Source organism: Heliconius melpomene, chromosome 6 (genome assembly GCF_056956725.1).
Source record: "Heliconius melpomene rosina isolate 202511_hmr_F chromosome 6, ASM5695672v1, whole genome shotgun sequence".
NCBI classification, from domain to species: Eukaryota; Metazoa; Arthropoda; class Insecta; order Lepidoptera; family Nymphalidae; genus Heliconius; species Heliconius melpomene.
In genome coordinates, this window is record NC_140394.1 from 3,725,455 (window position 1) to 3,749,350 (window position 23,896).

General features: G+C 31.6%; 2 protein-coding genes across 3 annotated transcripts in view; both read left to right on the plus strand.

The window, feature by feature from the left end:
* The first annotated feature begins 481 nt into the window (after nucleotides 1–481).
* On the plus strand, nucleotides 482–1,602 carry LOC146538121 (uncharacterized). Its single transcript, XM_085186838.1, has one exon. It carries the CDS (start codon nucleotides 834–836, stop codon nucleotides 1,599–1,601), a length of 768 nt encoding a protein of 255 aa, XP_085042964.1. The 5' UTR covers nucleotides 482–833; the 3' UTR covers nucleotide 1,602.
* Nucleotides 1,603–17,499: 15,897 nt separating this feature from the next.
* Fas1 (fasciclin 1 Fas1 domain-containing) overlaps nucleotides 17,500–23,896 on the plus strand; it is an 84,747-nt gene continuing 78,350 nt past the window's right edge. For both annotated transcript variants that reach the window (XM_085186854.1, XM_085186855.1), the window contains exon 1: nucleotides 17,500–17,736. In XM_085186854.1, the coding sequence (XP_085042980.1) occupies nucleotides 17,632–17,736 (105 nt within the window). In that variant the 5' untranslated portion in view covers nucleotides 17,500–17,631. The remainder of the gene's footprint in view (nucleotides 17,737–23,896) is intronic.

The window sequence follows — 23,896 nt, forward strand, 5'->3', positions numbered from 1 at the left end:
TCTCCAAACGTTCCTGAGATAAAGGGTCTTAAAGTAAATCAAAGTAATCTTATAAGAGTTTCTTTCTTTCCTTAAAAAGTACGGAACCCTAAAAATTATGAGGAGAGGTATAACGTTATCCTTATCTGGAAAATGCAAGAGATGCACCAAGAAGAAAAATTAAGCATTATAAGTAAGATGTTCTGTTAATTTTCAGTCACCTTTACATTTCACAAGCACTTTCATATCTCTCGCATGGATGATACTTAAAATAATTATATGTTTCAACTTCCCAACACGGACCAGATGGTCTCATTCTTCATGCAAATTATTGTTTTATGACAACAAGGGTGGATCTTTGTTGGGGTAGTTATGTATTTTATTTTAAGGTCCCCGAGTTTATTATGCAACCTTTTTCATCAGCTCTCGTCGGCTGAAAATAATTTAATTTTATGATGCTTTTTGAAGTATTTTATATATATTTGATACTCCGTTTCCGGTCGTCGAAGTGTCAACACTATTCTTAGTTGTCCGTACGAATTCGTTCTAAAAAAATCATTTAAAAGATTAAATTGGAGGAAAACGTAGTTAAAATAACAACACTAGAATAGTAGAAGACATAGATGATACAACTCGTGAATTTTCTCAAGTTCTATTCCACAAAAAGAAAATCCGAACATCCAAGTCAACAATTTGAGGTTAGAAATCCCAGTGTCATAAAACCAGCATAACGCCAGTTTGACAGCGTCAGATTTCATTTTGGAAAGTTGGCATTATCACAGTGCTGCCATTGCATTATACGAAACAAATCATTCATTCTTTACGTTCGGTTCTACGTAATTTATTTTAAGAATATGGAAGGACAATTTCAATTACTATTTGAGAACATGAAGCTAGAAATGCAAATACAGTCCGCCGAGCTAACAAAATCTCTAACGCAAAATATAATGGACCGGATGGACGAAAAGCTCGTTCCTATTATGGAAGAAAATAATCTATTAAAACAAAAAATCAGCAACCTAGAGAAAGAAATTCAAAATCTAAAAAGAGGAAGTAAAGATAATAACATAATTATTTTTGGTCTAGAAGAAACAGAGAAATCGGCTGACGACTTATTTGAAAACATTAAAGAAAATTTCAAAAGGGATTTAAATATAAAATTGGACGAATACGAAGTGAATAAATTACATCGACTTGGAAAGTTTAAAGCCGAAAGCAAACCGAGGCCTGTTTTATGTTCTTTTATAAACGGCTGGAAAAAGAACGAAATTATGAAAAATAAAAAAAGCTTCAAAAAACTATTTGTATCAGAAGACTACTCAAAGGAAGTTTTAGAGAAAAGAAAGGGTTTACAACCAAGGTTATTGGAAGAGAGAAAGAAAGGGAACATCGCTTTTTTGAAATACGACAAACTAATAGTCAAAGAGCCAACCTCAGATAGAAGAAAAAGAGAATTATCTAGCTCTCCACAGACAGCCTTGGATACTCGAATCCAGCCTAAAAAGCAACCAACGCTAAGCTCAATCAAAGCTAGCAGGATGAGCGCCTTTGATGTTAGGAGACCCCGATCAAACTCATTGACGAATGTATCAAACAACAATGTAATTCACGATTGCCAATAGCAACTAAAAACCGACAAACGGAAAGTTCAATCAAGTTTAAACAAAAATAAAGTTAAAACAAAGCTTTCTCCCCCAAGCCGACTGGTCCTCGTGGGGGATGAAGACCACAACCCTTCAATATTACCGGAAAGTAAAGATAGTTATAGAAGTCCTAAGATTTATATCGCAGCCCTAAACGCACTTACACTTAAAAGTGAAGAAAATCTTTTAGAACTAACATACGCCCTGAATCAAATCAAATGGGATATCGTCGGCCTCAGTGAAGTAAGAAGGATAGGAGAAAGAATTATTTCTTATCCAGACTTTTTATTATATCATATAGGAACAACTCCTGGTCATCACGGCGTGGGTTTCATTATCAAAAAATACCTCATAAACTACATAGATGGATTCATAGGAATCTCAGAGCGGATAGCAATAGTAAATTTAAAGTTACCAGGATATAAGGATGCTTGGTCCATTATACAAATTTACTCCCCTACAGAAAAATCAGACTTAGCAACTATAAATACTTTTTACTCAGAGCTGAACAAAATAATCCAAGAACACGCTCACAAAAACCTCATCGTAATGGGTGATTTTAATGGGCAAATTGGTGCAAGACGTCCTGAGGAGAACACAATAATTGGACCGTTCACATATAGCAATAAACCGAGATCTAGAAATGGGGAAAAAATCACAAATTTCGCAAAGGGAAATAACTTAATAATTTTAAACACTGTGTACAAGAAGAAGAAGAAAAAGATGTGGACCTGGACATCTCCAGATGGGAAAACAAAGAATGAGATTGACTTTATGATGACAAATAAAAGTAACTATTTCACTAACTTCAACATTATAAGCAAATTTAACTTTAATACAAACCATAGACTGATCAGAGCTGAATTGAAAACTAGGCAACCAAAAAAATCAAGACCAAGACATAAACTAGAAAAAGATAAACTTAACAAACATCAAATGGACCAAATAGAAGCGGCACTCAGGGAAAAATTTAAAAAATTCAAAGGGGAAACCAAGAATTTAAGTACACAAGAGAAATATGATTGGATAGAAAATACAATTAACACCCAGATAAAGCTCCATTCAAAATCAACAGAACAAAAAAATTGGCTATCAACTAACACTATAAATTTATTAGAACAAAGAAACAATTTGATAAACTCAAGGGACGCAATTGATAGGAGAAGTCGTCTGACGGAAATCAGTAAGAAAATCAGAGAAAGCACAAGACTAGATAGGAAAAGACATAGATTAGAGACTATCGAATATTTCATAAAGGAATCAGGAGGTGTCAAAAAAGCTTTTAAGGCTCTAACAAATTCTAAGGACTGGGTTGTAAAAATTAAAAATAAAAGTGGTATGTATAACCAGCGAAGAACAGGCATATTAAGTATTGCTACAGATTATTACAAAAAACTATACGAATGTTGTAATTTGCAAGACCTAGCAGATCTAAAGGACAATTCAAACGTCCCGTGTATCCTTCAGGCCGAAGTTGAAAAAGTTATAGATTCTCAACCGAAAGCCAAAGCACCAGGGCCTGATGGAATTAGAAACGAAGTAATAAAACACTGCAAAGAAGTCCTAACGCCAGTACTCACTGATATATTTAACGATATAATTAACACGGAAATTATTCCGCAACAATGGACCGAGTCTAATATTATCTTACTGTATAAAAAAGGAGACAAATATGAAATTGACAACTATCGCCCTATTAGCCTTATGTCCAACTTATACAAGATATTCGCTAAAACACTGCTGAAACGAATTGAGGGACCATTAGACGAGCAACAACCTATTGAGCAAGCAGGATTTCGCAAGGACTTCTCAGTAATCGACCATATTCATGCAGTGCGCCAAGTTCTTGAGAAATACAAAGAATACCAACTTACCTATTACATGGCATTCATTGACTACAGCAAAGCTTTCGATTCTTTGTACCATGGAGCGATTTGGGAGGCATTGTCAGAACAAGGAGTAGAACACAAATATATCAGGTTAATAAGAAACGTATACCAAAATAGTTCAGCAAAAATACAGTTAGAAAAGACGGGTGTACCATTTAAAGTAGGAAAAGGGGTCAGACAAGGGGACCCTCTATCGCCGAAACTATTCTCGGCGGTACTTGAATCAATTTTCAGATGCTTAGATTGGGACAACCTGGGCATAAATGTCGATGGTAAGTTACTAACGCATCTAAGGTTCGCAGATGACATTGTATTATTTGCTAATACCTCGGAAACAATCTGTAGTATGATAAATGAATTAGCAAGAGAAAGCGAAAAGGTGGGACTGAGATTAAACCCTGATAAAACACGAGTGATATCAAACGGAGAGGAACATCCCATAAAGTTAGGAAAAGCACAAATAGATTACACAGACGAATATATCTACCTTGGGCAATTAATGACTCAAAATAATGCTGTGAACAAAGAAGTGGAGAGAAGAATTACTAATGGCTGGAAACGATACTGGAGTTTTAAAGAGGTCATGAAAGATAAAAAACTTAACATTCAAATTAAAAGTAAATTATTTAACACTTGCATACTACCAGTACTAATGTACGGTAGCCAAACTTGGACTTTGACACAGAATAACGTAGGAAAACTCGCAAACTGTCAACATGCAATGGAAAGAAGTATGTTAAGTGTAAAGAAATCTGATAGATTGAACACCCAAGTGATCAGAAATAAAACTAAGGTACATGATATCACACATAAAATCAAAAGACTCAAGTGGCGGTGGACTGGACACATGGTTAGAGGGAAAGACAAATGGAGCAAACTAACAACACAGTGGTACCCTAGAGAGGGGAAAAGGAAGAAAGGTCGACCTCAGAAAAGGTGGGACGACGATATTGAACAAGTAGCTGGTACAACGTGGAATAGAGTAGCTCAGGACAGATATGAATGGAAAAGGTTGGAGGAGGCCTTTGCCGACTGGCAAACTGACCTGCAAAAGACGAGGAAATACCAAATACTCGATTAGTTATAATTTAGGTTTATGAGTTTTAGTTCATTTAAGTTTGGATTGTCAACTAAAATTGTAATAGAGGATAAGCAGTTCAGAATAAAAGGCTTTATTATTATTATTATTATTATTATTATTATTATTTGAAGTATTTTGTTTTATACAACATATTAAAAGATTTATCGTGTAAAATAATTATAGGCTTTTAAAAAAATATATTTTTTTAGTACACCTGAATAAAACTAATAAATCTAGATAAATTCACTCAATTTAAGTAAGTCTATTATAAGCGAGCAGAAATGACATTACTATTGTTTGCTCTGAAAAATTTATAGGGGTTCTGCCACTCAACACGCAATGTCTCAAATATTTAGGCATCCTCTACCCTGCTATGTACAGTTGCGGGATAAAGAATGAAAGAAAAAAAATATTTTTTTAAAAATATACCTAAGTACCTAAGTAGTTTGTTCTATATTTTATAAATAATTACAATTTTAATCAAATAATGATTAACTAATTAGTAACAAAATTTCGCATAGTGTGATATAAGCAAGCATAACAGTACGTGGTAATTGCAATAACAAACACCAAAGCCGTACTCCAGTGCGTTAATTATCGTTTTTAATGAAACCTTAATTAATTTGGCTATATGTTGGTATATTATTGTATATTTAATTTGTATACATATTCAAAAAGGAAAATATAATTTAATTATTAATTTTTTTCGATCTTTATTTTTATAGAACCTGATCTGACTGTCCAATTACTTTGTCGAGTCAATCTTCTCAGTCATAGCAAATAAACTACACTAGCATTAATAGAACCTTCAATCAGTATTAGTTATTTTAATAATCGGAAATTTTAATATTGTAATATTTATTTAGAAAACATATATTTGTTTTTTAAACGTAACGAAATTGAACCCGCGCCCTTTTGAAACCGTCCAAGCACTCTGAGCACTAAGCTTTCTTCTTTTATGCTTGTTATAACTTATTTATGTTGTATAGACAGATAAACGAGTAAATATTATTTTACTAGGTCAATAAAAGGCAAAAAAAATAGATAAAGTTTAAAAAATTGGTCTAATTTAGTTTTAACACTATGTTGACTTTTGCTTGTAAATGTTTCCTATAACGTATATTAATATCTACCATACCATGATGAAAATAGTAAACCAGATAAAAATAAAACATTTTAGCTTGCAATTTGTGTACAATTTTATTTAAATGTCCACAAAACAAAGCATAATTTACATAGGATCATGTAATGAATTTTATGAGGCAAGAACGAATTTTGCCGTCGCTCCACCGAGCGGCCTTTGATCGAGGGGCGCATCAAAAAGGAAAATTGGTTAGGTTTTTACGCTCATACGATCGACTACACTACAGTTTCAGAATAACACATTTTCAGTACAAAGTATTATGTAAAATTTTAAATAAAATGTTTGGGATGGCTTTCTATGTTTATTTTTATTTTACTATCTACTTATATTTTATATAATAATTTATGCTATAGCTTGAAAATATTGAATATATTGTTTAATTATTTAATTATTAAATTTACTGTCGTAATATCTAACTTATCAGAATTAAAAATAATGTTTGGAGCTGTCATATCGGAATAAAGCGAATAATGTTTGATTTTGCTTTAGTTTTCGTACAGATATAAAGTAAAAATTATTAGAGTGGATTTTCAATGTGAAAATGGACCCTGAACATCAATACAATCGTTACAATTTGTTTATCTAATCATTCTAATCCAATCATTTTTTTTCTGAAATATTAAAATTCTTTATCTTTTAGCCTTACGCTGTATTCCGCATATAGAAGGAAAGGCACATGGAATCTGGGAACCTAGTGTTAAAACTCTATTTACATTAAGTGACATCCTTTTCTTACTTGCCGCCGAATTCTTGAGGCATTGCGTGGACTCAACATCGCACTTTTCCTCATTGCCTGGGCAAGGAAACGAAAATATTAAATAATTATCGCCTCGAGTAGGAATCGAACTCACAACCTGTCACGTTTCCAATCGCACTTGGTGCTCCTAAACCACGGCTGCCCTCAACTACTTTAGAATTTTGAAAATATATTCTAAGAACGAGAAAGAAGGCTTATTTTTCTATTCTTAGTCTATTTATATAATGGAAAACAGCCCTTAGAGGCAACGTGATTGTTCCTGTCCTCAGCACACCTCACTGGCAGCAATTTATAGAGGCTTGCCATGTTATCTAGATAGTAAAGATTCTCGTCTGTATCGTATATTTTAGGATTTTGAATAAGCTAGGAACATTTGTTTAAAACTCTTCTTACTTTGAATAGTTTACTTGATAGTCTTAATTCAATTAGTTTTACCTGAATTACAAAAATATATAAGATGTAATGGAGAAGAAAGAAGAGAAGAACGGCAGTATTTTAATAGAACAGAGAGCTTTAGCACCCACGTCCTCTATATCTTTCCTGCTATGTTGAGGATATAGTGAAAATAAAATAACATACACTAAATAATAGATGAGACAAAAGCGTTTAGTGTTAAACACTTTCTGTGTACACAACGTGATTCAAGAATACATTAAGAAATTTTATCAATTGCATAAGGAATAGCAAATATTGAAATATAAACAATAAATCAAATATTTATTAAATTCCTTTCGCAGTACATAATAGGTTAAATATTTGCTAATTCAATAACAACTAAACATATTGACTTTCACGTCTTTAGCAGTCGGCCATAGATTTTGTACAGCTGTAGCAAATCCTATTAAGCACCACATTGTTCGACGTCCGACGTCCAGTCAGCCTTTCATCGCAAAGGAATAGGAAAAAAGCGTTATATTTCACACATTGTTTATTGGCTTATTTAAGGGTAGTATTTGTACGTTAAATGTGATATTTGTATTAATTATATTTTATTAATATTATAAATGTGAAAGTTTTTGATGGTGTACGTTTGTTCTGCTTTTACGCAATATCTACTGGACATACTTTGCAGTAATGTAGTTTATACATCAGAATAATTACATAAGCTATATTTAGGTAAAAAATATATATAATTTGGCTATGATATAAAAATAGTTACTTTTAGGCGATGATTCCGCGTGTGGGTAGATGGTATTATTGTATAAAAATAACGTCAACGTTTATTGTAATTTTGTGCTCTGGGTAAAAATAACCTACCATGAAGTTATAGATAATATCGACAAATTATATTATACTAGCGGACGCGCGCAGCTTCGCTTGCTTATTTAGGAGTGAATTCTAGAAAACCATGAAACACATGTTCAATTAAATATTTTTAAGAGTCTAAATTAAAAATTTTATAATAATCGATGGCGTTTTAAAGATTTTTCCATACAAACTTTCAACCCTTTGTTTGCACCCTTAGGGGAAGAATTCTAGAAAACCATGAAACATGTATTCAATTAAATACTTTTAAGAGTCAGAATTTAAAATTCTATAAAAATTGGTGCCGATTTAAAAAAAAATCTATACAAACTTTCAACCCCTTATTTGCCCCCTTAAGGGGAGAATTCTAGAAAACGATTAAACACGTGTTCAATTAAATACTTTTAAAAATCTAAATTTCAAATTTTATAAAAATCGGTGCCGATTTAATTTTTTTTCCATACAAACTTTGAACCCCTATTTCACCCCTTTAGGGTAAAAATTTTTCAAAATCCCTTCTTAGTGGATGTCCAGATTACGAAAGTAAATATCTGTCCAAATTTCACGTTTCTACCATCAGCGGTTACGGCTGTGCGTGCGTCTTACCTCAGTCAGTGAGGACAAGTCCTTTTATATATATAGAAGAAGATACAATCTGTATGCTCAAAAAACTACTAAAAATATTAAATTAGTTATTTGACATGTATCATTATTTTAATGAGTACAATGATTAATTATAATTTATTGTTTATATGTATATTTGACCTGACAATTATACCTATTATTAGAAGATTAGAATTAAATCTCATTATATTGGAAAACACAGATTTTGATTTTTTATATTATGTAGATTTCTATTGCAAACGTATAGCAAAAAAAAGAAAGCCTTAGCCTTAGCCTTATTAAGCTATATGAATTTTAACTATATGAGCCTACTAATATTATTTTACAAATATATAGAACTTATGCACGTAGGATGATTAACCTAAACATAAATTCTAATATAATTTGAAAATTCTTCTGTAAATATACAATGCGATGCAATATATGTAAGTTTTACAGTTTTAATCTGTATAGAGAACCTAGCTGACTCTTGACAAACATAATGTTCTCTAATTTTCATCCGAATTCCGGACGTGCGGGTTGAGTGCGACGGAACTTGTCGTACAAAGGAAGGAAATGAAAATAACTCATTTAACCGATTGCGGCTAGAACGACAGCCATAATTAATCCTCCTATGGCAACCCTCATAAAGCCATTAAAATATACATAAACTAGCGGACGCGCGCAGCTTCGCTTACGGTGAATTCTAATAAACCACGAAATGAAATATTTTTAAAAGTCTAAAAGAGTCGGTGGTTTAAGAGTCGGTGGCGATTTAAAGATTTTTCCATACAAACTTTCAACTCCTTATTTGCACCCTTAGGGGGAGAATTCTAGAAAACGATGAAACACGTGTTCAATTAAATTCTTTTAAAAATCTAAATTTCAAATTTTATAGAAATCGGTGCCGATTTAAATATTTTTCCATACAAACTTTCAACCCCTATTTCCCCCCTTTAGAGTTAAAATTTTTCAAAATCGCTTCTTAGTGGATGTCCAGATTACAAAAGTAAACATCTGTCCAAATTTCACGTTTCTACCATCAGCCGTTACGGCTGTGCGTGCGTCTTACCTCAGTCAGTGAGGACAAGTCCTTTTATATATATAGATAACGACAAGATAACATTCTCATCACGATCGTCGAAATATATGTGTAATTAAGTAATTTCTCCTAAATGGACCGAATTATAAAAGCGTCGTCCTCAAAATGGTCTGTGGCATGTCCACACCGTTGCCGCAGCCCTGTAATTTCGGTACCAACATATTAAGGTAAACAAGAGAAGTGTATAATTTAAATTTAAAGTCAAAAGTATAACAAAGTAACAAATGTCAATAGAAAATGTTGTTAATTTAAAGTGAATATGCAGATGTACTACTTTGATGTCTCGAAATTGTCATGAAGTTATCTTAATCCGTTAGATTATTTATAAATTAAATCAAAAAATTAATCTCACACACAGCAGGGTAGGCAGATGGAACCAAGTATTGCGTGTTGAATGGCAGAAGTTAACGCCGCGGTTTGCCTCGACACCAGAGTGATGAAATTGAAATATAAATTTAAAAACATATTTCATCTCTGCGAGTGGGGATCGAACCAAAAACCAATCGGTTTTACAATCCCACTTTGTGCCCGCGCCACCACTGGCCTCAACATACTCGTATATGCTATTAAAATAAAAATACCAACAAATATACATATAAATACAAAGATATATAGACATACATACATACATTGTACTGCAGTACACCCAATTTGCTGTGATACATTTCCCTATTATAACTAATTGATTTCGGTTGAACAACTATCAACTTTGCCGCCGGCGTGCGTCCGGGCGTATTCTGTAGTTAAACGACACTAGTTTCGCATATTCGTTGGCGTGTTCTGATATCAGTTGCTGTGACTTCATTATATTGTGCCACATAATTGCTGACCATAGAATATCTAAACTAAACTTTATAATATTTTGACATGTAATAAATAAGCGGCGTTGAGTTCTGCCACTCAACACGCAATGCCTCCAGAATTCGGAGAAAGTGGGGATCGGAGTGTCTTAGCACTAGGTTCTCTTTGCTTACCCTGCTGTGTGTGGAATACAGAGTAAAGCTGGTTTATTTATTTAAATATTCCTGACTTTTACTTTTTTTTTGAAACGTTTAATTTTTTTTAACCTCCAAGCTCCGTTTACCTTAGTGGTCAGAGCGATTACACGGTTTCCAAAAGGTTCAAATCCAAAATTTTAATGTTTCTAAAATATTTTTTTTTTGTTTACTAAGTGTGAAATAACATTTAATTTTTTTTTATATTTCTGACTTATTTATCTTCAATAAGAATTTTTTAAAGTAACACAAAAAAAGTAAAACATAAAAAAATTCTCAACATTTTTGGCGTCAATAAAATTATACTTACACCACACGTTGTACGTTTTGTGGCAAAGGTTCACTCGTTAACCCGCGCGTATTTCCTAGCTGCTCCCCTCGCATTTCCGGAGTCAGGATACCCTGGGTACAAGGGTGCACTAACTTATTTATTGGACTTTTAAGTATTTTATGTATTCTAAATGAACTAAATATTTAAAGTAATGTTCTAATAGTATCGAATCGTTAAATATATAAACTAACGATCTATAGCTTAACGCCGTCCTGGCGCGGCAAGACTTAGGTCAACTTACTCAGTTTACTTTTTTCTTCTTTTTTTTCCCCTAGCCTGCATCATCCCATTGTTGGGCAAAGGCCTCTCTCCACTTCTTCCATTCTGGTCTGGTCAGTTTACTTAATATACAAAAATAAATGAAGTTAAAGAAGAATTATATTTTGAGCTTTTTGTCATGCTCTCACTTCTTCACTCGGTACAATACGTCTCACAAATTATAGCGGAACAGTTATCTAAATAATTACGATTTTTAAAATTCAGCCAAAGGCGGACGAAACGGGCTGTTTTAACACTAGGTTCCCTCTGCCTTCCCTGCTATACTATACAGAGGGAACCTGAAAAAAAATGTATGTAAAAAGACTATGTTCATACTGAGATTGCAACACTTGCAACATTTCAAAAAGTGCAAACAAATCAATGTCTTAATACTAGGTTCCCTCTGACTACCCTGCTGTGTGCGAAATATAGCGAGACGATAAAAATGTATACAAATACTTAAATTTATACGAAAACATATTGCTATAAAGCATATTTGAAAACTTAAAATATTTTTATTTTTATGTTTCACACTCATCCTTTTAGATTTATTTGAGTCCACTAAACCCAAGTATTGGCGTTATAAGTCTTTTCAAGCGACGAGCGGTCTAATCTAAAGCTTCGGCTGAACATGTTGGGAACTTGGAACTTTCTTAAAAATATTTTTATAGCTTAAAAATATTTCTCCATTGTTGTATTATCTATAAATTTGTTGTATGTGTTTTGACTTAATTTCCGTTTTTTTTATTTACGGCTTAGCTCATCGATAGTCAAAATTAATAATACTATAAATGAAAAATTTATAAGAGGCCAGTCGTGGCGCAAGGGAGCGAGGTCTCTTAAAACTAGATTTCCTCTATCTAACCTGCTGTATGTAAGATACAGCGTAAAGCTGATTTATTAATAATTTTTAGAAAACATAAAAATTTGAACAGAGCTGGATTTGAACCCCCGAACCTTCTTTGGAAATCGTCCAAGCGCTCTGACCAACTGAGCCATACGTTCTCATCGGGCTACGTCGAAATTTATTGAATAAGAAATTTCAATTAAGGAAATATAATGCATTATAATAAATATTACATAGCTTTATAAACAATGAAACATTTTATATCTACAATTAACGTACCGGCTTATTTTTTTTATTATAGTTCCTGTGTTTCTAACTTATAATTAGACGGCGTCACGACAAGCAGGTCGCAACAACATTTTTCGACAACATTTCATCGTTACGCATTCTGGCCTGGAGCCAGTGCTTCGAACTCTAACAACTTTATTATGCATAACCTAATATCATGTTAGCCTAAATAAGCAACAGAACTCTTGCCAAATTGTGCCTTTACATTTTCATTAGATCATGCTGCTGTCACCATGCGAACCTAATTAGCGGTTCGACCGTACTATACTGAGATTTTTCTTATATTTAAAAATCAGCCATGTTATCTTTATTATATCTAAAACATGTATATTATAAATTGGAGTAAAAAATATCATGAAAATTTCCGATATAAAAAAAAAATTAAAATAAAATATTTGAATAGTATAATTAAGATTTAATTAAGATTTTTTTTATATTTTCATATCCTTGCTCTAGTAAACAAGGTAAAGCGCGACTTAGAATTGCCTTCTCGTGTGGGATACATAGTGAAGTAATGAAAGACATGAAATTAAATAAAAAGAGGTTTTTTATTTTACTAAGACTTTTATAACCCTATTTTTATACTATAATAAAATATATTTTTATAGGCAGGAAATTGAATCAGTAAAGTATTTAAATTGTTTCTGCATAATTTTTACAACAAAAAATTGATTTTGTAGGCTTATTCTTGTCATGCTCGCAAAATCGCCGAGACCAGACAAACGTGTTTAGCCTTTGTTTCATATTCTTTTAATTTTTAAAGGCGCTCTAGGTGCCTGCTTGATATTCTTAACACACGAGTTCCTTTTTATTTGAATTGAAACATGATATTTTAATCGATATCTTTAGTCTATAGATTTTATTTGGTGAATTTTATTTACTACTTATATAAAATATTAAATTAAATAACAGCTACATTTCAAGTAAAAATTAATTGAGGTTTAAATTAATCATTAATAAAATTTCAGTATTGTTGCCAGTCGTGGTGCTGGGGTACAAGCGTGTGACTGTAAGCGCGACAGGTTCCGCAGGATTCCAACTTGAAGAAAATAAATATTTAATATTTTCATTTCTTAGCTGGTATCAGGTGCCTCTGGTGGCATAGCGCTGCGTTGAACTCCACCACTCAACGTGCAATGCGTCCAGATTTCGGCAGAAAGTGGTGAGTGGAGTGTATTAACACTAGACTCTCTCTGCCTACCCTGCTATATGCGATACACAGCATGTAGCTAACAAAAAGTGACGATTTAAAAAAAACTGACAGCTAAGACAATACAGAAATTTTCAAAACAACCATAAAAATATGTTACACCGTACGTATTTACAGCAATTATAAAGGCAGCTCACCGCAAGACTCTTGACTCTCGTTGATATACTCATATACAAGCTTTCATATTACCACTTTATCCGACGTCCCCAGTTCCCTTCTCACTGACATCCATTATATCAAAATAAAGGAAGATACGTATAAATATGTACAACACTCGACAATTACTCCTGTCTGAGGGCCCTCTATCACCCCTTGCTTTTTGGCAGAAACGACAGACATCAAACACCAATATAACCATATATATATTTAGGCCATATATGGGAAATGTTTTTAATTCCAGCTTTATGAACATCTTATAATAATGTTACATATATAAATTTGAAGCCAATCGTGACGCAAGGGCTCAAGTGTGTGATTGTAAGCGCGATAGGTTGTGATTTCTATTCCCACTCGAGGAAATATTTTTTTTGATATTTTCATTTCTTCGCTCTCCAGAAAGCAGCGGAAAGTAAAGAGCGGAGTGTCTTGTCCAGAATAATGGAAATAAATGTAAATTTTGGTTGAAACTGGTAGCTACTATGTATAATTTAGTTTTGCAAATGTCTTGAGTTTTTGTATTGTAAATACTGACAAAATTCTTCCTTTATTTCTAATGAAAAAGTCACATCATACTTCACAACTATGTTGCAGCTTGAATTTTGTTGCAAGGCTAATAATTAAAAGATAGCGACGTTTTCATTAAGCTTACAAAGTAACACATTTAGAAGATGGGGTGTATATTTTTGAATTTGCTTACAATTTTTTGTTCCTTTGTAATATTATCAGGATGTCGTAATAGACCCAAAAAACTATTCTTTCATCCAAAATAATTATTTTTCATACATACAAGCACCCTCAGAAGAATATAACTTAGCATAGAAGAAAGATCATGGTGGAATGAAGAATTTTACCTATCACCTACTATATTTGCGTCTTCACAAGAGAATGAGAATTACTAGGACTATTTATTTGTAAAAAACATGCGTATCTATAATGGTGACATAGTACACATACTTATATAATTTATTTTAATAATAATTTGATAATTTTAACTTCACATTATATGTACATAGCAAGGTAGGTCAGAGATAACCTCGGAACCTGCTATTAAAACACTTCTATGCCATTATTATTTCAAAATGGAATATACAAGCATAAATTGAATATACAAGATAAATACAGTACGTAAACAAAGATCCAATTATTCACAATATAGCAAATGCTTATACAGATTTGTCCTCAAGAGGCTCATACATCGTTATCGTTCAATAGAAAATGCATAACAAAGAAGATAATTAATTTCTTCTTTCTACTAAATGATAAATTGTATATTAATATAACGACATACAAAACTTTCAACAACTGAGAAACATAGTATCGATTTTATTGTTTTAATATCTTTTTTCTGGATTATCCTATCCACAATTCATATATTGACTATAAAATATTAAATTTAACACGGTTGATATTTTACCTGAAAGATTATTTACAAATATCTTATACTGAAATATTTTTGATAATATTTACCAGAACCACGACAACTATGCCTTAGTGAGAATACGTTTACCATAGACTGAACCAGAGGAACGCAGAAAAATAACTCGAGTATTTATAAAGAAATTCTCCTATATCTTTAGCAATATATTATCTTTAGCTATCTTTAACACGAGGTTCCCTCTGCCTAACCTGCTGTGGGCGGGATACGGCGTGAAGCTAATTTTGATATTTATTATATGAACCTAACTTTCCAGTGCGTGTTGAGTTTCGCCACTCAACACGTAACGCTTCCAAGAAACCTATTTTTTAGTGGGAGAACCTTAACAATACTGAAAACAGACAGAACTAGAATCGTAATATTTTTATTTTATTTATCTAAAAAAAACATTTTATATATTATATAAATACAGATACGTATTAGTAGTAGGCAAAAATAATCATATCTGACTCCGTAAACTGTGCCAAAATACCGCCTCATACATTATTACTGGAGAAAGACGATGTATAATAACCTCAGTCGAAACTCGCTCATAAATTTGAATATAAGATGAGTATTTCGATGACCACAGAAGGGCGGTCATATCGTATCTGCTTTAAGTCTTGTTTTCAATATAGAACATAGCAAATTGAAATTAAAGAAGTTCCTTAAAACTACTATAAATATCATTGTTATTCTTTCCTTTAACGCGACCCTAGGAAACTTTCAATTTCAAAGAACATTATTCTTAAATTGAAATATAGTTACTGAAATGCAATGAATGAAATAGATATATGTATTTTTTTAGCGTTGAACTTTATCCCGCATATAGCAGGATAGACCTATTATTAAGACACCACTAGTTCGTTCACCATTTCACTAATTTTTGAAATTCGGCGCCCGCTTTGCCTTGTGTTCAGAGAAAAAAATTAAATTAATAATTTTCCCCAAGGGGATTCAAACCCACAACCATCGTGTTTACGGTAATATTACGTAATAGTATATAATACTATGGACAGACGCTAGACACTCGAGCATTTTCACTCTTGATAGAGAAATAGAATCTTATATATTTTGTTAAAGGAATATCATTCAGTACATTTGTATTTGACAACGTTGTAGGGTACAAAGTTAATAATGACCATTGACGTCAAAAGGTTTGTATTCTAAAATCGATTTTTATAGTATGTAGCGGCTATGCTGGTAGTAAATACATTTTTTTTCACGTGGTTTTTAGTTCTTTGAGAGAACTTATACAATATATAATATATATTGTATAAGTTATATATAATGTATATAGTAATGTAGGCAGAGGGAACATTGTGTAAAGACACTGCGATCCTATCTTTACACTGAATTTTCGAGGCATTGCGTGTTGACTGGCGGAACTCAACACCGCGCTTTACCTTGTTACCAAAGGACATGAAAATATTACAAAATAGTTATTTATTTCCCCGAATACGAATCGAATTCACAACCGTCACTTTTATAGTCAGACGCTTGTGGTACTGCGCCACGACGGCTTCAGTGGGTTAAAGCTGACATCACGTCCCAACCAATATGACATTCAACATTAGCTAAAATTATTTATATATTATAAAATGAAAACGTTTGACACGAGATGCCAGCAGGAAATACCTGTTTAAGATGCGCGACACACACCCGCAAGCGATTGTTCCTTGTTTTTATAAAGAATTCCCAATTTCTACCTGCTTATAGCGTTGTACTGATAAAAGTGATGAGAACTGATTGTGTAGTGGAAAGAAATACTTCCCCAATCTGTTGTGAGACTTCTGTTTTGTTTTGTATTGTCGTTTGTCGTATTGTATTGTAAAAAGTAATAGATGTTTTTTTATGTAATTTATGTATGTGCTGTAAATGTCCATTATACAGAGTGATTGTTAGATGAGTAGATTGATTGATACAGGTTGTAGAGAAAGTTATTACTATAATTTTTAACCTAAATGGAATATCCTTATAAAATAAATAAATACAACAAGAATTTAATATTATCCGAGAATGCTCTATCAAAAATAAAAAATCTAAATACCATATGCTCGAAAACAAATAAAAATAAAAGAAATAATTTCTCAATTGTACTCCATGTATGAGTATGATTAAGTAAGATTCTTTGCTTATAATCTCGAATTGAAAATAACATAACATTATTAATAAAAAAAAAAAAAAATACATTATTAATTAAAGTAGGATATATATAAAATGTTATAGACATGATATCCTTATCTCTATCCTATAATTAGAATATTTTACACAATTGCTTATAATAAAATAGTCATATCATGTAAAAAAAAATTAATAAAAATGTAGTGAGACAAGCTATTATTAAGAAAAGTAATCTAAATAAGCATAACATTTAACTTTTAAACTATCAATAACAAATACATACAAATAAAAGACTTCAAAGGCAGTTTATAGAGAACCCGACGATAATTATATCTGACATTAACCTTAAAATCCGTTAGTGACCTTCTCAACATTCGTTATTTTTGAATGACCAGCGAACTGGCTGACCAAGTAGTACTCTAACTGTACTGCGGGAGCAGGATAGAGACGCCGCACGGAGCCTCCCGCATTCACGGCATTTATCGCCGCGTGTCGGAACCCACCGCGCGTCTGTTCGGACGGCTTACGCGAGTGACAGTGATAGTGAAGTAAGTTTGGCACAATGGGACCCAAAGTGGTGTTACTAGTGATGTACCTTGGCTTAGCTCTGGCTGATAAGAAGCCTACTATCACCGAAAAAATTATAAGCGACTCGGACCTGTCTGAGGTAAAGTTTAAAAGTTTTAACTAAGTTATTTAACATGGAAATATAGCAATATAAGCAGTTGTCATGTTTAATTAAAGTTTGTTTTGAGTTTAAACTGTGTTTAGTTTGTTATTTTGAGTGCACTTGAGTGAAGGCGGTACGAACGCCTTTGTAGTCCACTTGGTACTTGGTAGACGCCAAGTAAAGAACTTGTTAGGCGAGTTCGTTCGTGTTTTGCAAACGTAATTTTTGTTAGTTATTTTTTAATACAAACTTTTATGCTTTATGTAAGCCATTTTTTATACATTTTGGAGCAAGGAAATATTTATACTTAATTATGTATAAGTACGTATTCGTTATATAAAATGTATATAGACCTTATTTAATTTAATAATTAATAAAAAAAGCGGAATACAATAACAATTTGTTACTATTATTTTTATATAAATAATGTTCATTGTAAATAACTTTGTAAAGTTAAAATTTGCCACACGCATGATAAGGCAAAACTATTTCAAACAACTTATACTGGCAGGCATTAAGAGTAATAAATCATAATTTTTGCAAGCTTACGACTTTCAAAGTAAAATTAAGGTAGGTACAAGTTACAAACTTTCTTTGTAATTTAAACAATCAACAGAAACACAAATAATTTAGGTATAGCTTAATGAGGTACAAAAAAAAGTTCTTTTGTTTGACAGAATATTTTACTCTATATATATATATTAAATTTGTATGACTGACTTGAAAACAAAAGTAAAGCTAGTTTATATTATAAGATTTATTTGATTTACATAAGTATATTTTATGAATATCTTAGAAAAACTCATAACGAAATTATACAATACTTCCCATTAAAACCTGACTTCTTCAGAAATTCTGTAATGTTCGCTCATACGAGAGGGGCTTTTAAAAATTCGACTCCCTGAAGAATAAAAAATGGAAGAAGCATTACTATGGAAATATGAATCCTATATGTGCAGGTGACTTCCTATACAATATGTAATGCATGTACCTATGTATGTAAGATGAATGCGTATCACTCGTGCTGTGAGACAATGCATTTATTTGATATACATAAGTATATTACTTTTACTGTAATTACTTAAAGTATTTTTTTCAAGTAGTGTTTTATATAATTTATAATATATTTATTTCAAAGAACTGTTTTTTTTTCAATATCAACACAATAATTATGTATCTATGTTTTTAAATATATGTAAGTGTAGTACATTTATAACATCAATATTAATTAATTAAATTTGTACCTATACCATTTAACATCCTCTTTCTACATTTAATATATTATTTTAAATGTTAAATTCCATTGATAATTTCCTAAATAACAAAGACATTTACACAACAGTATCGACGTTTATTATGGTGTCAAGCGGAATTTATTCGACCAAAACACTCGAAAACGTCCAAAAATATACAAACTCTTATTCAAAAACAAAATTTATACAAAATTCTAAAAAACTTTTTTCAATTATCATTACAAATAAAATAGATAAAAATATATATTTCCACCCTAAAATAGATATAGATAGAAAGTATCACCATATATAGCCTTTAATACACCGTATAGAGTCACTTTGCGTATTTAATAAGACAATATAGATAACAAATCTATACCAAACTCAAAAATAATTTTCAATTATCATTACAAAAAAATAGATAAAATTGAAATTTCAACCCCAAAATAGATATAGATAGAAAATATCACCATATATAGCCTTTAATACACCGTATAGAGCCACTTTGCGTATCTAATAAGATTTATTAAAGCCACCAGTCCGATTATGACCTGCTCGCATGAGTCATGTGGATCGTTGATCGAGAATTCCTTAGCGTTGACGACAGTATAAAGGGGCAGGTCGATTGTAAATTAGCATATAATTATGTTATATAGAAATTATGTTATATACATATATGTGTTTGTGTGTATTGATTATTAATTTAGTTACTAGTATTGAAGGTCAACAATACAATTTCTGTTATAGTTTACTTTATGTCATACATATACTTTTATTATACAAGAGAATCTTACATTTTTAAATATAAATTGTTATAAAAAATACATTTAAAAGTATAAAAAAAATACTCTTCCGGGAGCGGGATAAGGATCCAAGCCTTCGGTGGCTAGGACTCCAGAGAGGAACCTTACTAACATTTACTTTATTATTATTAATTTTTTTTAAATATTGTGATATCCTGTATTCCGCACATAACAGGGTAGGTAGAGTATTTAGTGCTGGAATTCTATACCATATTTTGCCTGGACACTAGAGCGAAGAAATTAAAATATTGATATTGTAAAAAATATTCGAGTCATTTAACGTTAAATTTGTAAATTGTATATTCAAATTAGAGATTTTTTTGATAATAATTCTTATTCAAAAACTAGATAGCAAATTTTTCGTTTAATTTGAAAGTAAATTCTATATATTTATTTCTATTATCAGTATTTAGACAAGGATTTAATCTGAACAAAGTAATTAATTACAATGGAAGTCACTTTAATAAGGTTTATAATTCCTTTGATTGAAAGTTTCAGTTCATTATGCGATGCTCACTAAAAGTTTGCTTTTGTCGTTTAATCAAGATATCGGCGTTCAGTTTGTAAATATTTTGATTAAACTTCGATAATACTAATTACTGTTAGACATTCCTTTAGATAATTAAAATTAAATTAAACCTGCTTCACACAGCAGGGTAGGCAGAGGAAACACAGTGTTAAGACACTCCGTTCCTCATTTTCCCCCGAATTCTGGGACCATTGTGTGTTGAGTTGCGGAAGTCAACATCGTCAATCACACCAAAGCGAAGATAATAGAAATGTAAATATAAATTGAAATAAATATAGCACTTAAATGTCTGTATTATACTAAAATGAAGTAACGGAAGGCCTAAGTAGCATAGCAATTACACAAGGAGAAATGTAAAGTGCGCCTTCTTTCCACCGGAAGACCATCTGTGCCTTTATTGCTAATTGGCCACATAAGGTTAATGGAACTAAGCAAGTTCAAATGAACTAGTTAAACTAACCTAATAATATCATTGTGAAAGTTTACTTCTAAATACTTTTACATTATATACTCGTAGGTATATGTAGGTGCATATAATAGGTGAAGCCAGTCATGGCACAGAGCACAAGTGTGTGACTGTAAAAGCGACAGGTTGTCACTTTGATTCCCACTCGAGGGATTGATTTATTATGAAATATTTAATACTTATTTCTTCGTTTTCTCTGGTGTCAAAGCAAGGCTCGGCGTTGAGTCCCGCCGTTCAATACGCAATGCCTCCAGGATTGGGTAGAAAATGAGAAATGTCTGGAGTGTCCTAGAACTACCCTGCTGTGCTCTGAAAAATAAGTAAATAATTTCCTCTACTTTCTTTATTGCCTACTTAAATTATACTGATGGAATAAAAAGGCAGGCAATGTTCTCAAGGAGGGACTTAACAGATTACTGTTAAAAATTTAAAGTACTGGGACAAGAAACGAAAGCTATTAGGCAAATGGCCCATTCATTACATTACTCTTATATTTGGAAATGCATTAAAAGAAATGCTTTGTGAAAATTGCTAAGAACGACGCTTCTGTACTCTTTGAATCAGTTTAATTGAATCGAACGCCATTTTAGTTTCCTATAAATATTTATCTTGCTCATCAATAAATAGTACTTGAAGTAGTACTTCTCTAGTTTAAATAAATTACATTTTATATCAATTTTGAAGTATTTTTTTAAATCATACATATTTCTCATAGTCGTATGTGAAGAAAATTATATATTTTTTTCGTCACACCTCGTTAAATTATTTGTCGTAACTATTAATTTCTTTTCCATTTTGATTTATATAATAAAATTCTTAATTTTTTAGAATACTTGTTGAAGAAAATATACAATTTAATAAGAACATATATTCATCACCCAAATATTAAACACTTCTGACCTTGAAATTAAGAGTGAAATATAATTGATATAACACAAAACCCATTATATAAAAGAAACTATTTTTAAAAAGATAAATGACAAAAGAATACCCGCTATATTTTTTTTCTGCTTCTTTTAAAAGAGGGTTGTAGAAAAGGACTGACAAGACAGTGATAAGATCGCTTGCTCACTGTGCCCGCTTCGCTTCAATCTAAAGAAAGCTTCGGTATAGTAATATACTGTAATGTACGTTTAGTTTTTTAGTATGAATGTAAATGATTGTAGAATATTTTTTTAGCTCCATGTTTTATTTCGCGTATATAGTGGCATAATTGGTAGTCAACAGTGTTTAGTCACTTCTCCTTACCTTTCTTGAGTGGTGGAATTGAACGTTACACTTTGTAGGTAATATAAAGTGGGTATTTTATATGAAATAATATAATATAATGCAGGATTTGGAGAGCAATGCAAAATTAACTTTAGTTAGTTTCAATATTAGATGTTTTTATGAATTTAAGAATAAACGATAGTAAATAGAATATAGGTATATTTTTTTACATATCTTGTAAAATATAGGATATATGTAAATTTAATGTATAATTTACGAAAATATAAATTTAATTAAATATTTAATTTTCTCTCGTGGGGATCGAACTCACAACCAGTTTAACATTCACACTTTGTACCCCAGTAAGTGTAACTTTATTTTTCATTTAAATCGACACCAGTACAATAAAAAAAGCAAAATAATAAAATACCAAAACCAAAGACGTTCCATTTAAACGTAATAACAAAATAACAGAAGATAATAGCTACCTTCAACAATCCAGCGAATTTAATCAAAGGAATACTGAATGGGGGGGTGAGGATAAGGATTGTTCGAATAGCTGTTGCAAAGAAACAAAAACAATCTTAACTTGGGTCCAATAATACACATCGATTACGGTTTGATACACTGTCGGTTGGCTAATTGGACAGACGTCTCAAATGGCTACGTCCGCTCGGGCAATGTCTATATTGTAGTAATATTATAATTTCACTGCTGATGCTGCTTGGGTTTGTACAGATTGTATGTAATATTTCATTTATTGTTTGTTTTAGGTTTTCGTGTAAGATTTTTTTAATCAAATTTGATAAATTTCTTGGCTTACAATGATAATTTATAATAAATATAGCATAAATTAACATTTTTTTATTATTTTATGGCAAAATTCTTATATATAATTTACAAATATTTCTTAAATAACTCTTTCTTTAACTCATTTGGTGTGTTAAGGTTTAGTGTGGAAATTAAGAATTAGTCATGTTTGTACATGGTACATAGGCATGGTTTTATTCGAAATTTGTTACAGTTAGTATTACTTTTTTTATATATTTAATAATTAATATAAATTTTATCAAGAAACTCTACTTGAAACTGTTGTTTGAGTCATTCCTATAAATAAAAGTAAATGGCGAAGCACGCGCGTCCTTACATGTAAAAATGTAACTGACACTAGCTATTATAGAATTATCACTAGCTGCCTGAACGCGGCTTCGCTCACTTATTATATTATTAAATCTGCACATATATGCAAGTTTCATCCAAATCCGTCCAGTATTTTTTGCTTGAAAGTGAAACAAACATGCATCCTCATAAAATTTCACATTTATTATATTAGTAGAATTAAAATTCTTCCAAAATATAATATCTTATTTTAAATTAAATCTCTTAACTGTTTAATCTAGTTTAGATATCAATTTACTATTGATATTAGTATTGTAATATTACACATATGAGACAGTATGTATATTTCACCTTCACGCTTCATTAATGATTCAGTATTATATTATTACCGATAGAACGTTACATTTAAATGACCTAATGTAGTTTTTAGTATCATTTGTATAGAATATATGTATGGATCTCTAAGGGCAGACGAAAAGAAAAATAAGTAGAAAAAGCCTCTATTTCCTTAAATTTAAATTAAATATATTTGAAAATAAAACCCCAATTTTTTTAAAGAAGTGGTAGAACACGTCAATAAATCAAAGCAACGGGAAAAAAACGCCGTCATCATCGACCACAAAATATAGTGTCATGTTACTTACTTCCTTCAAGAAGCAATTATGACGGACAAGGGGCCCCTTGTCAATTAACGGCCAGTTTAATCTTATTTGAGCTTCCTTTGTAAGAATAAGATTTATGCGAGATATAACGTTACTGAAGCGGCCTCGTCGCTTATGGACAAGAATTATCAACCACA

Bases quoted from the DNA above. Each gene is read 5' to 3' on its own strand.
- LOC146538121 (XM_085186838.1), top strand. From the start codon at position 834: ATGGAAGGACAATTTCAATTACTATTTGAGAACATGAAGCTAGAAATG.